The 17,413-nt window shown below is 39.2% G+C and overlaps 1 protein-coding gene across 1 annotated transcript in view; it reads right to left on the reverse strand.

The window, feature by feature from the left end:
- TMEM123 (transmembrane protein 123) overlaps nucleotides 1-17,413 on the reverse strand; it is a 33,290-nt gene that overhangs the window by 14,509 nt on the left and 1,368 nt on the right. Inside the window, exons 2-3 of the mRNA XM_073338213.2 lie at nucleotides 8,728-8,790; nucleotides 4,394-4,423 (exon numbers count right to left, since the gene is read on the reverse strand). Of these exons, the coding sequence (XP_073194314.1) occupies nucleotides 4,394-4,423; nucleotides 8,728-8,790 (93 nt within the window). The remainder of the gene's footprint in view (nucleotides 1-4,393; nucleotides 4,424-8,727; nucleotides 8,791-17,413) is intronic.

Here is a 17,413-nt window from a genome sequence, read left to right on the forward strand (position 1 = left end):
TGACTAATATTTAGCTTGTGAGCCACAATGACCCCCAGATCCCTTTCCGCAGTACTCCTTCCTAGGCAGTCATTTCCCATTTTGTATGTGTGCAACTGATTGTCCCTTCCTAAGCGGAGTACTTTGCATTTGTCCTTATTGAATTTCATCCTATTTACTTCAGACCACTTCTCCAGTTTGTCCAGATCATTTTGAATGTTGATCCTATCCTCCAAAGCACTTGCAATCCCTCCCAGCTTGGTATCATCTGCAAACTTTATAAGTGTACTCTCTTGCCATTATGCTAAAACATTCATAGTTTATAGTTATCTATAGTTTATAGATAGTGTATGCCATTATCTAAAACATTCATGAAGATAGTGAACCGAATCAAACCCAGAACTGATCCCCGCAGAACCCCATTTCATATGCCCTTCCAGCTTGACTGTGAACCACTGATAACTACTCTCTGGGAATGGTTTTCCAACCAGTTATGCACCCACCTTATAGTAGCTCCATCTAGGTTGCATCTTCCTGGTTTGTTTATGACAAGGTCATGTGAGACAGTATCAAAAGTCTTACTAAAGTCAAGAGATACCATATCTGCCTCTTCCCCCTATCCACAAGACTTGTTTTTTGTATCACTTCCGAAACTACAGCACAAAAGAATAGCTATTGGACATATATTAGACCCAGGATTCCTTATGGTCTTCCCTGTTACGGTGAAAATTAAACTAAAGTAATACTGCATAAAGAACAGCTATTTATACTGTCTCCTCAGAAACGGATGGTCTTGTGGAACTTCAAACAAAGAATAGAACACTGTTTCACAAGTTCTGACTGACACGTGATCTCTCTAACTTTAATTTCACTTTTACCAAACAAACACTCTCACTCTTAAGAAAGTGACAGTGACGTGTTCAGAATAAAAATACCATAGGGAAACATATAAAAATAGAGGAGAGTAATATGCTATATCTGATATAATGAAATCCTGAATACTGAAGTAGAAGAGCAGTAAAATCTTGAGAAAAGGTCATTCCTAAAATAAAGCACTAATGTAAAACACTAAAACATTATATAACTAACATTTTCCCAAACAGATAATATTGGTCAAAAGAGTTTTCCACTTTTCTTCCCAAATTACTATATGCAAAGTTCTATTCATAGCTGGCTACTTTTGCATTATTTATATAACCATATAGCATCTAAGGTTCATCCAGATAAAATGAAATATTTATACTTATCTGGATTAATATTTTAGATTATTCAATTTTACAGTAATACTAATATTTTCTTGAATTGACTAACAATAAAGTTAATGAAGAAAAATAAACTGGTTTCATTTTAGTTACACACATGAACTGGCACCCAGTTTCCATTCCTTGTTCAGCACCATATAGCCTCTTACAGAATGTCGTTCTTACAGAGAAGTTTTATTTAAAACTTGAGAAGCCACATTTTGATTTTAGGAATGAAGTTCTCCCAAAGATTGAGTAGCACTGCTTCAAATGCAGCTGAGAACAAGAAAAAGAAACGAGAGGCTGCAGTACAGATCTACCAGACTGTGAAATAAACTTTAAAAGGGAAGTGGTAGAAACCTTACTCCTTGAGAAAGTTAAAACTGGACTTGTCAAAACGTTAGAAAATATATGGTAGAGAACACTACACCATCCCCATAATGCATCTTATTTATCACTCTCCTTTGATATTACGAGATGGCACATAATATCCCTCATGTGCAGTTCAAAGGCAACATTCATTCAGATTAAATATCTGGCGCTGTTCCATTCATGTGCTTACCTTGTAGCAATTAGGAAATTCAGCTCCTCTCTGAAGCATGTGTAAAACACATTAAGTAAAATACAGAACACATTTTAAAAATGATATGCAAACCCTCCAAATGGCATAATCATCTGTAAATATCAAAACAGCCCTTACCATCGGTAGTATTTAAGATTTCACTTAGGGCTTGAACTTGCAGGGGAGGGTACAAGCATTGACAAAATGTAGTGCTGAGCTACCAGAAAGGTTGCTGAGTTTTGTTCCTTATAATCAGTACAGTGGAGTAAACTGGGATGAGGCTCATACTGCTGGTAGGTGGACTGGCCAGGACCACTGTTGCCAGTGTATGCTAGAGATAGATACCTTTGGGACCCTCAAGACTTTTTGGTCACCAACTGGCTTTGCTGGAGCTGGCTTTGCTGGAGCTGGCTTTGCTGGCATTGTCTTTGAAGAGAAGGTCTTAAACACACTTGACAGAGCCACAGTTACTGGGTGGTAGCATGATTAAAACAACTGGTGACCACACAAACGTGCATTCACTGGATTGTCACCCATGTCCTGGACATGCCCTTTCTCCTCACCACATTACACCCTGGGCTCTGACAGTTGAGCTCGGTTCTTACCCAGCTCTTATATAGCACTTTTCATCATCAAATCCCAAAGCACTTTACAAATGAAGGCAATATCATTATCCCCATTTTTCAGATGGGGAAACTGAGGCACGGGACGGGGAAGTGATTTTCTCAAGATCACCCAGCAGGCCAGTGGCAGAGCCAGGAACAGATCCCAGGTCTCCAGAATCCTAGTCCAGTGCTCTCTCCACTACATAACACTGCCTCCAGGTGCTTACATGGCTTCCATCGCCATAGTATCTGAATGATACTGTGAATTTATTCTCATAACATGTATGGTACAGAAGTTGCACTGTCCCAATTTTACAGATGTGAAACCAAGGCACTGGTTGGAAATTGACTTGCCTGGGGCTATACAGGCAATCTGTCACAGAGCCTCAATTTAATGTAGATCTCGAGTCAAAATCCAGAGTCAAACAAGAGCCCATCATTACCAGTAATAGATGGTCTGCAGAGCAAATTATCCCCTGATAACAACTACACCTGCCTTCATATCATCAGTCTAGAGTGCACAGATGCCACTGAAGCTGGAGTTCCTAGGCATGAGCCAATAGTGCTTACGCATAATAGCCTGCAACAAATTCAGTATGGCTATAAGCAAGGTAACCCTTCCCTCTGAATCAGTACAGACCCAATGCCCTAACCCAGTGATGGGGACGCAGTGCTTCTGAAGATGCTGCCTTGTAAATGAGATGTGTCCAACTGTGGTCACTGAGGAGCGACATGGGGCAATAGTCTTCAATGCAGCTACCTAAATTTTGCCTAAATTCCCCGAAAAGGTATAACTGGCTACAATATTCTTCAGCTCATGACCTAGTGTTCCTATGCAACAATAGATAACAGTGATGTCTCACCCCATAGGTGTCTGAATTTCAGTGGTGGGTGAAGTGATTCTTGTGTTTTAAAAGTGTTCTGAAGTCATTTGGAATAAAAAATACAACAATATAAAGGATGGATTTCTTATACTAATGTTCACTGTACTTTTCTATACGATGTTCACTGTACTTTTCACCACAGAGGAAACAGAAATGGATATATTAATTATGGCAGTTATTCAGTCATGAAAAAGACAAAATTAACATATATTCCATACAACCATCTTGGGTCACCGCTACAATGCTCAGGTTGATAAATCAAACACCAAATTTCATGAAATGGTAAAGTTGAAACCTAACTGTAACTCTGTTCTCTTATGCATATGCCCATACTCCTTAAAATATGGTCTCTCTTTACATATCTGTTAAATAATACTCTATAGTATATAAACTAGAATTCTATATGCAGATTAACACAAAGCAAATTCGAGCACATGCAGCTAAATTATAAAATGCAAGAAATCTCTAATGTTAATTTTTAAAATTATTCAACTGCTTTCTTGAAACTTGGCTTATTCCTTGGTTTCAGTGAGCTCCAAAGATACAAAAGAGAGCAACCCTGAACTTTGTAGCTCCAGTCGTTTGAGTAATCACTGTACAAAATGTTTCATCAGAACACATAGGGAGAAGCACGTAAGGTTTTTTCCCCATTAAAAACCTCAAAAATAACTCAGCTGTTTCTATTCAGTGTTCCCCCACTCACACACAAGAAATTTGTTTGAGAAAATCATGAGCAACTGAAGGAGGTACGTATAGAAGCTAGAGACCAATCTAGACAATAGCGTGCTCAACTTGCAGCCATTCTAGCAATACCATATGCTCTTTCACCTCTAAGATAATGAATCCTGTCATGGAATCAGGGTCATATGCAATAAACTGTATTTCACAGATTAATCCAAAACAGTAAGTGGTTCAACCAATCAAATATTATATAAACAAAAATAGAAAATCATAGCACTATTTATACGTAATTTAAAGGGCATAATATATGAACTCCAACCAGATCAACTGTAGGATTTTTTTTAACAGCAAAATTAGTAATGATTAAGAACTTGACTGCACCATTAAAAGCTTAAAGCGTAATTAAAAAGGGTTATCACACAATTTAGAAATTTAACTCACCTGAAATAGTTGTGAGAGTGACATTTTTATCTAAAAGGAAGAAAAAAATACCAATAAATCCAAGTATGCTTAGACGTAAAAATCAAGGTTTTTTTGGCATTAAAATGCATTACAAAACCTCAGTTACCTATTGCTTACATCTTGTTTTGACTTGCAGATGGCAGAGTGCCTGGCTGCAGCTCCTTCTGCCACATAATTAATACATGGTGAAACACTGGTTTATAATTTACACTTGATGTCTTTGTGCAAGTCCCATTAACAGAAATTGGAGCTGTTGGTGTGTCCTAATGTCCTGATCCAAAGCTCACTGAATCAACAGAAGAACTCCCACTGATTCCAATGGGCTTTGGATCACCCCACAGATGCTGATTTTTCTTCAATACCCACAAATAAACCTCTCCCCAACACGTGCCACCCCAACAACTCCACTCTGGCTATGTCTCCTATACGATGTGCAGGCTGTACTCTTGAACCCCAACCACGGGGAGAGCAAAGACGATGCTGGCTGGCAATGCAGACTGTCTTTCTTTGAAGGAGCCATGTAGCTTCTTTTCAAATGAACGACATGTTCTTTACTGAATTCTGGGGCTGAACTGGAGCAGTGTCTCCTAACTGGCTCCTTGTTACAGGAAGGTTTCAGACATCCTCCTAGGAAGATCTTCAGACATATAGAGTTCTATCATACAGCAGTGCTAACTGCTCTCCTACTCCAAAAGATAAAACAAAACAGGAGTCATAGGCTTTTATTTTTTAAAAGTCCATCACTTCCAAACATGCCAAATTGAATAATGTGTAGTAATATATATATGTGGTTCAGTGTGTCTGCTCATGGCCTATATATATATAGATAGATAGATAGGATTACACAGATGTGGTTCCTAGGCCATGAGCAGACACACTGAACCACAATACACAAACCTTGAGTCACCCCCCAAAAGTATCTGTGCTCTTATTCAAAGGGATTTTGATAAAGTCCCTTGGCACGTTTGCACTCTCGGTCCCATTCTGAACGTTTTTTCTCATTGTACCAAGACGATAGTGCTCAGTGACACAGTAAGCCTTTTCTTTGCAGAAAAGAGGTATATTTTTATACGCCAGCCTCTTACAGTTTATTTAGTTTCAATCATTTCCAGACGTGAACGGTGAGCTTTTCAGAGGCACAAAAGGGAATTAGTGAAAGTCAATCTGAGCTGGGTACCCAACTCTTCTTTTGTGTTTTGGAAAAAAAAAAATCTTACCCGTAGTATTTTACCAACCAATACAAGATGAAAGAACATCAGAGAGCAACAGAAGAAAAACATCTGTCCTTTTATCTTTCTACTTTGCCTGTTCATTTTCCCCTAAAAGTCCAGCTGTACTCTGATATGCATAATGATAAACATACCTAGATTGCATTATTTCATATTTATTACTTAAAAAGGGAAAACAACTAATAATGCAATTAAATGTCATATGATTTTGTTTTATTTTTAAAAGATGAATCACAATTCATAAGCATGACAGCATGTTACCTGCATTTAAAGATATATTGGACACTTTCAGTCAAATATTTAGGGTGAATAAAGAAGGTATCAAGTCTGAATACTAATTTTTAGTGCATATTCCGACTCACCACAAGTGTGTAAAGATCTAGTGATACATCCAGATGCATCCATAATTTTAAGCACCACAGTATGACATGTTTAATAATTATCACTGTGATTGCCTCTTAAAATAAAACTAGTCCTATTTTCTCTCAAGGAAACAGGATTCTTCTATTCACTGCTAGCAAGTAGAAAAATTTTTCAACACTGTAAAAAACTTATTCTAACGAAAAACTAAATGACAAGATTTGGAGTTGAATCACTAATTAATTCAGGGAAGTTCTGTTATGCAGGAGGTCAGACCAGAGGATGACAGTGGTCCCTTCTGTCCTTAAAATCTACAAATCTGTTTCAAACAGGGTGTGTGTGTGTGTGTGTGTTAGGGCAGGTCTACACTACAGGGCTCAGCTGACCTAAGTTACGCAACTCCAGCTACGTGAATAACATAGCTGGAGTTGATGTAGATTAGGTCAACCTTTTGCGGCATCTACACTGTGCTGGGTTGATGGGAGAAACTCTCCTGACGATTTACCTTATGTTTCTCATTCCGGTGAAGTACCAGAGTTGACGGGAGAGTGATCAGCAATTGATTTAGTGCGTCTTCACTAGACCAGATAAATCGACCCCCAGTCATGCATCGATCCTCTGGTAAGTGGAGACATGCTCTTAAAGCTTACCTAGATTGTAAACTGTTTGAGCAGAAATGGTCTTTTTGTTAGGTTTGTACAGTGCCTAGCACAATAGGACTTTGGCCTTTACTTTACTTGCTACCACAATACAAATAATAATAAAGCTAGTACCTCTACAGGAAACCTGGATTTAAGAACCATCTAGAGTGTGAACACAATCCACATTTGACAATGGTTTCATATGTGATGTCAAGCTGTTGCAGACAGGATACCTGTAAGATACTAATCTCTCTGTTTCCTCTTTCATTCATGCCTATGCTTGCATGCCTGAGTAGGGATTCTGCAAACAATGAAATTAGAACATGCACCATTTCCACCACTACCCAAGGCTACCAGGCTTTGGTAAAATTATGTTCTGTTCTCCCTTTTTTTGTACCCACTACTGAATCCCTAAGTCAAAATGCTAACAGCTATGGAGAGTGCAGATGGAGTTTTATCTGTATGAATCACCACATTCTTCAGGACAATATTCAAGACCCAACAGGAATTTCTAGTAATGAGCCAAGTGAGAATGTTCACAGCCCACTGCTCACCTCCCTGATTGCTGCAGGTCTCAGGGCTACTTGGTAATCACCAAGATCCACAGAAATAGGAGTACTTGGAACTTATTAACTGATTTAGAAGTAGCTCTTAACAAAGATATAACAACTCCTTGATTTACAGAGCTCCTTGAGGCAGAGACTGTTTTTTTCTTCCATGTTGGTACAGCACCTAGCTTGCAAAGGGGTCCTGGTCCATGACTGAGGCCCCTACCTGCTACCACAATCCAAATAATAAATAAGTAGTAATCTACTTGTGATATTAAAGCAAATAATAAGTGACAAAAATAGACAGAGTAGAAGAAACTAGACTTCCTTCTCTTCCCTCTTTCAAGTGTAAAATTTCAGAGGGCCATGACAACAGATTATTTTCTAATGCTTCTTCAACACACAGTGGAAAGTGGTATGATGTGCTAGCTTTCAACCAACCTTTTACTGACATGGTGAAACATGTCTGTGCCAAGCTCCCACAAGAAACGACTTTTGAGTTTCTCAGTTCTCTTGCCATGATTTGTTCTCTTTTAATAATGTCACGTTTCAATAACCCAAGGCTGGAATGTTGCAGATCAAATGAGATGGATAATTTGTTTTAGTAGCAGATTAAAAATTGCATAGAAAATTCATACCTTCAGCTCTGCTAAGGATGGGGCAGGGGTCTAGGGTAGGGAAGCATAGTTTTACAAGTTTCAGAGTAGTAGCCGTGTTAGTCTGTATAAGGTTCTATGTCTACAGCTCCCACCCATTAATTATACACATTGACTTATTTGACCATAATACACCTGGCAATATGAAGCCTCTTGCTCCCTCTAATGATAAAGCATTAAAGTCTGAATAACTTGTATTATAAATAAGGATTTGGGGGCCTCCAAGTATGAAGGCTCTTTCCCCAAGGAATGGGATACGGAAGCTGGTGGTATATCTTTAACAGAGTTGCTAGCTCCTACTGCCAATATCTTGTTTGAACTGCAGTGTTTTGTGATATAGGCTCCATGGAGACAGCGCACGTTTCCATGGCGCATCTACCCTGGAGCCTCATCCTAACAGAAATTTCTCTCTCTTTCCCTGCCCCATGACACGTGGATTCCCACCTGTTGGTTACATTCACAGGCTACTACAGAGTAGGAAAATTCAAACAAATATCCACTGCTTGCAAGACAGCCTATTCACTGTTCTACTGCACTAAAATGGAGTGTGTTTGCTAAAGTTCAGAACGACCAAGAAGAAAATTAATCAAGGAGCTTTAGATTTTGTTTTCTTGATTCTTCTCTTCCTATGGCATTGGGGAGCTCATGGCTTGTGGCCAGCAAGTTACCTAGAATGGTGTCACCTTTAATTTTACCAATAAAATAAAAATCTATCTTGGGAGGTCTCTTAGTTGTGCCATCCCATTGCAAAAATGTTAATACCCCCATAAAATGCACGGTTTCAATCGCGGTCTATGGAGTGTTGTCTAATTTTCTGTTTGGGCATTTTTGGTGCTTGCCTATATAGTACCAGCAGGAAAAGGGTTATCAGACACTTACCACATGCTGAAGTATTTGAAGTGGATTGTGCGATTGTGGTTGGAATGGATGTATTTGTAGTCCCTTCAAAGAAAAAAGAAAATAGTGAAAGAATGAACTCTTCTAGCATTAAGAACAAGCCACTTTTGCGCAACCATAATGTACTGCAATTGAATGAGCAAGTCCCAAGGGCATGCACATCTTTTCTTCATGACATCCAACTGCAGGCCACGACTGGGGTCAGGGCAGAAAGCACAGTCACACAAAGGGTGGCTCTTGTCCTATTGCAATTTTGCCATTGATTTCCCTTCCAGCAGGATCAGGGCCACTTTCCTTAAGTCCAGTGATCCCTGTCCTTCATGGGTTGGAGTCCTGCTCACCTGCCTTTTCACTAATTGCCTCTTTTTTCTCCCTTTCCCCCTTCACTTCATGCTCTGTCACAGCTGCTGCATGTGGCCACGTTCTGACTGCCTGGGTTTACATTTTTGCATTTTGGATTTTTCCCTGTTTTGTTTTTTTTTCTAGTTTTGGTTCTGAATATTTTGGTTTTATTTTCTCTCATGGCCCCCATCACATTCTCTCCTCTCCTGCATTTGATTTAGGCAAAGTCTACAGTCAAGATAGTAATGTCAGTTAGGGGTGCAATTTCTAATGAAACTTCTATATTGGCAAAAGCCCTAGTGTAAACAGTGATACTGGCATAAAAGTATTTTTGCAAGTAGGGTTTATTTTGCTCAGAGAACTGGTATACAGTAGTTTATCACTTTTTGGCCATCAGAAGCTTCGTCTACATTGGAAAGGTTTGCTGTGGTAGCGGTGCAAACCTTTTCTGATGCAGATTTGGCCTTACGTCTCCATTTTCTCCTTACTTTCTTAGTCCCATTTTTAAAATTTATTTATTGTTTGTATTACTGTAGCATCTAGGAGCCCACTGTGCTAGGCGCTATACAAACACAGAACAAAAAGACAGTCCTATTCTTTCAGTTTTTCACTTCCTCTCTCCCAACTCTCTCTGTTTATCCCTTCTGTCTTTTCAGGTCTCCCGCTCTCTACATGCTCTTTCCCGTGGTCCCTCCAGCTCCCATTTTGGTGTGTCCCCTCTCCAGTCCTTATGTCTTAATGGGGCTGTTACTCCCCACCTATGTTTGGGGCTGTTCCTTCCCTCTCTTTCCCGCCACCAGTTTTGAGCTGTGTCCCTCTCCTCATTTAAGGATCTCTGAAGCTATGGCTACCACATGTTCTTTCTCTCTTCTCTCATGTTGCTGGTGCTACATAACCACTGCCCTCCACCTCCTTCCATAATGATTGCAGTGAGAGAGAATACTGTAAAGAGCTGCCTGGGGGGAGGGAGGGCTAGAGGTGGCAGGAGCAGGACAAAGAACCAAGCATATCCCCCTTAAACGGTCCTGATGTTCCTAAGGTTTGGAATCTCTGCTCTAAACCTCTCTCTTCTAAGTGATTCCGTAACAGCTGCACACAGGCAATTAGTGTGTTAAGGTTTAAAAACAGATTAAGCAAATTACACATAAGCAAGCACACATGCACACACAGTTTGCTGTGTAATTTTTATAAGACTGACTTCCAGGCATCCTGTTTGGCACATATAGAGCAATAAACAATGCTACAGAAATGCGACACGGGTATCTAATACTCAGAAAAGTGATATTAATTACTGTACTGTACTGTCTAGCCTACTGCATTTGAGAAATAGTGTGTGATCATTAATAATTAAACATACAGGGCCTGATTCTTCTTTTGGCTACAATGATTTTACACTTGTGCAATTCCACTGACACTAGTGAAGCCACCCCTCACTATCACAGGCCCTGTACTGGGGGCCCGAGGAATGGGTGAGCATGCATGCTCACTTGTGGAGTTTCTTGACTTCTGAGTGATTAACCTGTGCCACCTTGGTACTATGTTCTGACATGGGTTACACGCCCATGCGTGGGAGTGAGAATCACCAACACCACCCTATGTGGCCTGCCTGGAACGGGGACCTGGGAGAGCCGCTGTAACTAGAGTAGCTGGGAAGGAAGTGGTTGGGAAGAGCAAGGAAAAGGGCAAAGCCTTGGCTACACAACCTCCTTGTTGGCCAGTAACAAGTTACAGCAGCAAGGAAAAGGGGAGGAACTGATTTTGGAGTGTGCCTCTGAGTCAAAATGCTGTGTGGAGTGGTGCTGCACATATACCACCCATTAGGGTGGATAAAAATCAATGCTCTAGAAACAAACACAAAAAAAACAAGCAAGCGAAGAATGTTATTTAATTTGGATTTTTTAAATTTAAATTAAATATAGGTTTATTTAAAAAAATATTTATTTAAAATTATCTTCAAGTTAACAACTTATGTTAAGGGTTACATTTATTACAATCTATTCAAATTATTTAATTAAATAAAAAAGAATATTAAGCAGCACAGTACACTTCTGTTTATCCAGAACCCTATTATCCAAACCTCTGCATTATCTGAACCCCTTCCTGGTCCCCCAGCATGAGAGACATATAGCATGTCTCTATAGCATGTCTCTCATGCTGGGGGACAAGGAAGGGATACAGATAACATGGGTGTTCGGATAATAGAGCAGAGACCCCTATCCAGGATTGCGAGGAGGAGCAGGACAATGAGTCCCTGGCGGCAGCATGGCTCCTGCTCTCTCAATTATCTAAACTCCCAGTTAGTCAAATGAAACCCATGTTCCCCATGCGACTCAGATAATTGGGAATATACTGTACACTTTTGCTGCCAAGTTTTAAAGGAAGTCAGACCACTGAATTGGTGGAAGTCACTGGCTAAGCACCTGAAACCAGGATCTGTTGATGTGCTAAACCAGCTTTTGACTGCATTAGCCCCGTCTACAAGTGCAGAGAGAATATTTTCTTCATTTCAGTTTATTTAACCAGTTCTGTTCAATGACTAATTCCGTCAAAGTTAAGAAACCAACTACTCAGGAAAGCTAAGACAAATCAACTAGAGCTGTGAAGTTAATGAGCATAAATTAAATCCTAAAGAGGATTAAGCTATAGCGAGCTAAAACCATTTCTGAATCAGAGCACCCACACAAGAGTTTAATTCACTTTAACTTCACAGCTTTCATTGATTCGTTTTAACTTTTCTGAGCCTCCTCTCTGCAGCAGGGTCAGCCTAGTGCTAGCACATGGGCTACATACAACTGTTAAGAGAAAACAAACATGCACACAATAGAAAATGCTAAATTTGCACAAGTGATTAGGAGACTTCTGGTGGTTACTGATTTTTGTGACTTAGCAAGAAAACAAGGACAATTGAGGAGATCAGTGATCCTGCATGGCAAAACATACCGTTTATTACTCTGACAAGGATAGTTTAGTTCTGATTATATGTGACAATACACCATAAAATATACATCAATGTCCTGTAATCCACTTCAGAAATACGATACAGGCTTAGTAATAATGAAATCTCCATTCTTACTTCCAAGTAAAGATCTCAGAATGATCAGGCTTGCAAATCAGTGAGGTGAACTAGTTCCAACTGTATTTTAAACCTAAGGTACCCATTCAAAGTGCCGTGTAGCAAGGCACTTTGATATTATGATGGGACTGATGTAGTGGGTAGAATACTTATTTACAACAACAGTGAAATTTCCCAGACTGGTTACGTGAACAGCAGCATAGGAGCAGAGTTAAATTTTTTTCCCCTAGAAAGGACCCAATCCTGAAGTTCTTACTCAGAGTGTAAGGGGGTGGGGAGTTTGTCTGAGAGACGCCAGCAGGGTCAAGCTTCAGTTTCCCTGACAGTCCAAAGAATGGATTTTAATTCTGTTAAAAGTTAATTTATTGCAATAGTTGTATCTCTGCTAATGTAATAACCACAATTTATAAGTTCTAGTGATGACATTTTATATGCAAGTTCAATCATCTGCTTTTTGAATGACCTACTTTTAATTCTATTAAAAGTGTATTCATTATCTGATCTACCAGCTATTTTATCAGTCACTCTGCTGTTTCCCTTTGCTAGTGTCATCTGTAGATATATCTTGAAACATGACTGTTTGTGGTCTGCTCTGCTGAAGTGGATCTGCTGCATCAAGCTGGCCTAGCCTGAACGAAAGAATGTTTCCTGTGGGGATCTAAGATGGTGTCTGTCACGATGATTTATTCCCATCTCCTGAAAACACTTGTAGTCTATACCACATGCAGTTTCAAATCTCTGACACAAGCTAACTTGGATAGACCAGAAACAAAAACTTTCATACACAGAGAATCAGTCAGTTGTTCCAATTTTATGTGGAAAGGCTCTCCGAGTAATTTCCAATGGCTATTTCTATGAGTGTATCGATGAAATTGAGTGTGATAGCGTATATATAGAAAGTGGAAACCTTCATGTGTGTTAAACCTTCATGCATAACTAGAGGGTTGTGCACTTTGTTGCTTCTGTAGGCTAAGCTCACAGCACACACCTGGCTCCTTGCATTCTTCCATCCCCGCCACAACCTCCCTGTATCTCAACCTGCCATCCCCCTCTATTTCAGGGACTCTCTGTAACCCCAACATTCCTCCCTTATACAGTAGAATCTTCGAGTTACAACACCAGAGTTTCGAACTGACCAAGCAATCAACCACACGCCTCATTGGGAACCAGAAGTACACAACAGCACACAGCAAGTACAGTACAGTACTGTGTTAAACATAAACTACTAAAAAATAAAGGAAAAGTTTAAAAAAAGATTTGACAGGTAAGGAAACAGTTTCTGTGCTTGTTTCTTTTAAATTAAGACAGTTAAAAGCAGCATTTTTCTTCTGCATAGTAAAGTTTCAAAGCCGCATTAAGTCAATGTTCAATTTTAAACTTTTGAAAGAATAACCATACCATTTTTTCAGAGTTACAAACATTTCTGAGTTATGAACAACCTCCATTACTGAGGTGTTTGCAACTCTGAGGTTCTACTGTACCACAGGCTCTGGTAGACAGACAGACAAAATGCAACAGAATTGCTTCACTGGGCCAAAAATGTCTGAGATATGTACAGTTCTGTCACTTGCATAAAACGAAGAGGAGAAAAATTTACAATGTGTTTTATTCTGCATATTAAAGAAGGCCCTGATCCTAAACTGTGATGGCCACTCAAACTGAGAGTGTGCTAAAGCTCTGCAGTTGGGGCTATAATAGACTCTTTTCCTCTGCAGATCACTCACCAGCACTTTGTGATTGAAGTTATGATTGAAATAATGACTGAAGGATTACTCCTGCGCTTAAAGTTAAGCATATGTGGAAGCGTTTGCAGGATCAGGACATGAGTCTGTAGGAGTAATCCAAGTGTTGCATAGAGCTGGTGCTATATATAATCTCATATTATGGCTAGTGAGGATGAAGTTAGTTTTCATCAGAATCCCAATCTAACTTTACCAAAACTGAAGCAACTGGTAGGAGACAATGACAAAATAGGCTAGATTCAGCCCTGAGTCACTCAACTTCTACCAACATAACTCAGAATGCAAGGACCCTGGTACTCCAAAGTTTAACCAGAACAATTTCTGATACTGTGACACCATGTTACAACAGAAAAAAGATATATTAGAATTGGAAAAAGTACAGAGAAGGACAACAAAAATGATTAGGGGAACGGAACAGCTTCTGTATGAAAAAAGATTTAAAAGACTGGGACTTTTCAGCTTGGAAAAAAGACGACTAAGGGGGAATATGAAAGAAGTCTATAAAATCTTGACTGGTGTGGAGAAAGTGAGTAATGAAGTGTTATTCACTCCTTCACCTAACACAAGAACCAGAGGACACCCAATGAAATTAATAGGCAACAGGTTTAAAACAAACTAAAGGAAGTACTTCTTCACACAACACACAGTCAACCTGTGGAACTTGTTGCCAGGGAATGTTGTGAAGGCCAAAACTATAACAGTGTTCAAAAAAGAAATAGACAAGTTCATGGAGGATAGGTCCATGAATGGCTTTTAGTCAAGATGGTCAGGGGTGCAACCCCATGCTCTGGGTGTCCCTAGCCTCTGTTTGCCAGAAGCTGGGAGTGGATAACAGGGGATGGATCACGAGGTAATTGCACTGCTGTGTTCATTCCCTCTGAAGCACCTGGCACTAGCCACTTTCAGAAGACAAGATACTGGGCTAGATGGACCATTGGTCTGACTCAGTATGGCCACTCTTAGGTATAAAAACATTGGAGAGAGGGACACTCTTTCTCACTCCCATCTAGAGATAAAGAAAGGGAAGGTGGCTGTGACCACTCTGGGGCCCTAAGCTCCCAAGTTGAGAATCCATGATCACAGGAGCAATCACAGGGCTTGGTACCAGCAACTCACAAGCAAGTGCACATGTGCATATGTCAAGCATAGCATTGTACAGTAGGGGTATGTGGCTGGTTTTGCCAATGTTGAACGTTTATAATGTGTCAATGTTCAGTTATCTATCTTTGGATGTAGGGCGGATGAGGACTCAAACACAGAGCAGAATTTTGTCTGATATAACTTAACTCTGCATTTCCACTTTTTTATTTTTAAATGCAACCATAACTCTGAATCTCTGGGATTTTACACATTCATAAATTGATTTATTTTTATTTTTAAACCATAATTTTCTAATAAAATTTTCCCCTTAAATATTTGACGCATATTCATAACTTAGTAGCAGATTAAAAAAACATGATCAACTTGAAATCACAATTCTGTCTGAAAACCTATTTCTCTCTATTTTCTCATGGCCCATTTACTTTGTGTATTTGACAGCATTTTGAGTACTGTCAGTTTCACACTTTCCAGTGTACTGTCAACTAGTGAATCATTTTCATCCTTCCTGAAATAGACAAACATCAACAGGAAAGCAGAAAAACCCGCACAACATTTTTGAACAGAATTTAGATTTTTAAAAAGTCAGAACATAATATTTAAGGGGTACTCTATTAGCAACTGACAATGTTTTAAAATTACCTAATATAAAAAAAAGTCTTTACATTGACAGTGTTCCTTTATGTTACTCGTCTTGGAATAGAACTTGTAATTTCATCACTATATCATAGTAACGGCCTGATCCAAAGCCCACTGAAGTCATCTGAATCTTTCCAATGTCTTTGGATCAGGCGCTAATAGCTTATTTTTTTTACACAGTCAGTTAAGCACAGCTCATAAATATCACATTTCTCAAAAAAGAAAATGCTACTTTACAGTTCATGGAAAATACAGATAATAAAAACAGAACTATTTTCTTTCAACATTTAACCAATATTTGCCAGTCAGCTTGCTTACCAGGGTTTTATATTGGTTTACAAAGACAAATCATGCTGTTCCTTAGGTAAAACAGAACCTCCTGCAGTGTTTCATTGTATGACAGGGTCATAATGCATTAAAAAAAGACAATAGACAGGATACGGCATATGTTCCTTCAGAAGAGCATTTTTTTATCCAAGGGAGAGTTGTTTTCTACTGAAATGGAGACTTGAAAGCCTGTCATATTCCTCCACCTGCTTTTTTAATTCTATTTTTCATTGCAGTTTCACCAAAGTAAACTCAGTGTAAAAACTTTTACTAACTGTTTCAGAGTGGTAGCCATGTTAGTCTGTATCAGCAAAACAAAACAAAAACAAAAAAAACCACACCGAGGAGTACTTGTGGCACCTTAGAGACTAACAAATTTATTTGAGCATAAGTTTTATGCTCAAATAAATTTGTTAGTTAGTCTCTAAGGTGCCACAAGTACTCCTCGGTTTTTTTTTTTTGGTTTGTTTTTTTTAACTGACTGTGTATCTGTAAGACGAGAAACAATTCAGGATTGCTAGACCAAGTGATATTTCACTTTAGTTTCTGATGTCAGGATGCTTTTTTGCGGATTATTTTGGTTACCTATTTAAACAAAATTGTTGTGTTTGTGTGGGACTCCTTGAAAGTAATTTTCTGGGATTCTATCTGTCTAGCTTTTTACAGCCATCCTTATGGTAAGTGTTTTCAGAGGGTTATTATCAGTGTGGACTGAATCTGGTGCTTTCACAACTTGAGTTAAAGAACTCATCTGATGTGAGACGGCAGCAATCTGTATACTTGCAGGGATCAGCCACTTGAAGGAAACATTATTATAAGCACCAGACCAGTGCAAGACAAAAAAGGGCCCTTCCTTACATAGAAGAGTAATCCCACAACTGCAGAAAGAGCAGCAGATACCAGTCTTGCCATAAATGTAGCACCGCCTTAGGGCATTTGCTGATCTTCAGCTGAGATCGGGAAAACTATTTCCTCCCTCCCCAAATTTATGACACTATACTACACAACCAGCCAGGAATATTATGGCTCCCTCCTCTCCCTTCTCTGACATCTAGTGTAGGCCCCTAGGATAGTTCACTAGAAGGACCTTGATCTAGGCACCTTGTTCCATTGTTCCAGTTGCTTCTGTCAGCTATGGTTTTGATTGTACTGATCTCCTATATGAGTATCTTCTCTCCCTATTTTGTGTCCACATAAATTAGTATTTTTCTTTGTTGAAGGGAAAAGGGGATAGTGGAATTCAAAGCTGAACAAGAAAACAAAATCTAGGGGAGTTGTTTCCTTTTCTGCTTTCTTGCAATATACAAGAAGGTTTATGGGAATTTTTTTTAAGGAAAGAAAGGGAAGGGGTTCCACTTGTTTTTTCACTTTAGCAGTATCAAAAATGTCAAATCTTGTCTCCCGTTTTGTTGGAGGTCTCCTTTAGAGGAATCAGAGTTATGGATTG

This window comes from Lepidochelys kempii, chromosome 1, assembly GCF_965140285.1.
Source record: "Lepidochelys kempii isolate rLepKem1 chromosome 1, rLepKem1.hap1, whole genome shotgun sequence".
NCBI lineage: Eukaryota > Metazoa > Chordata > Testudines > Cheloniidae > Lepidochelys > Lepidochelys kempii.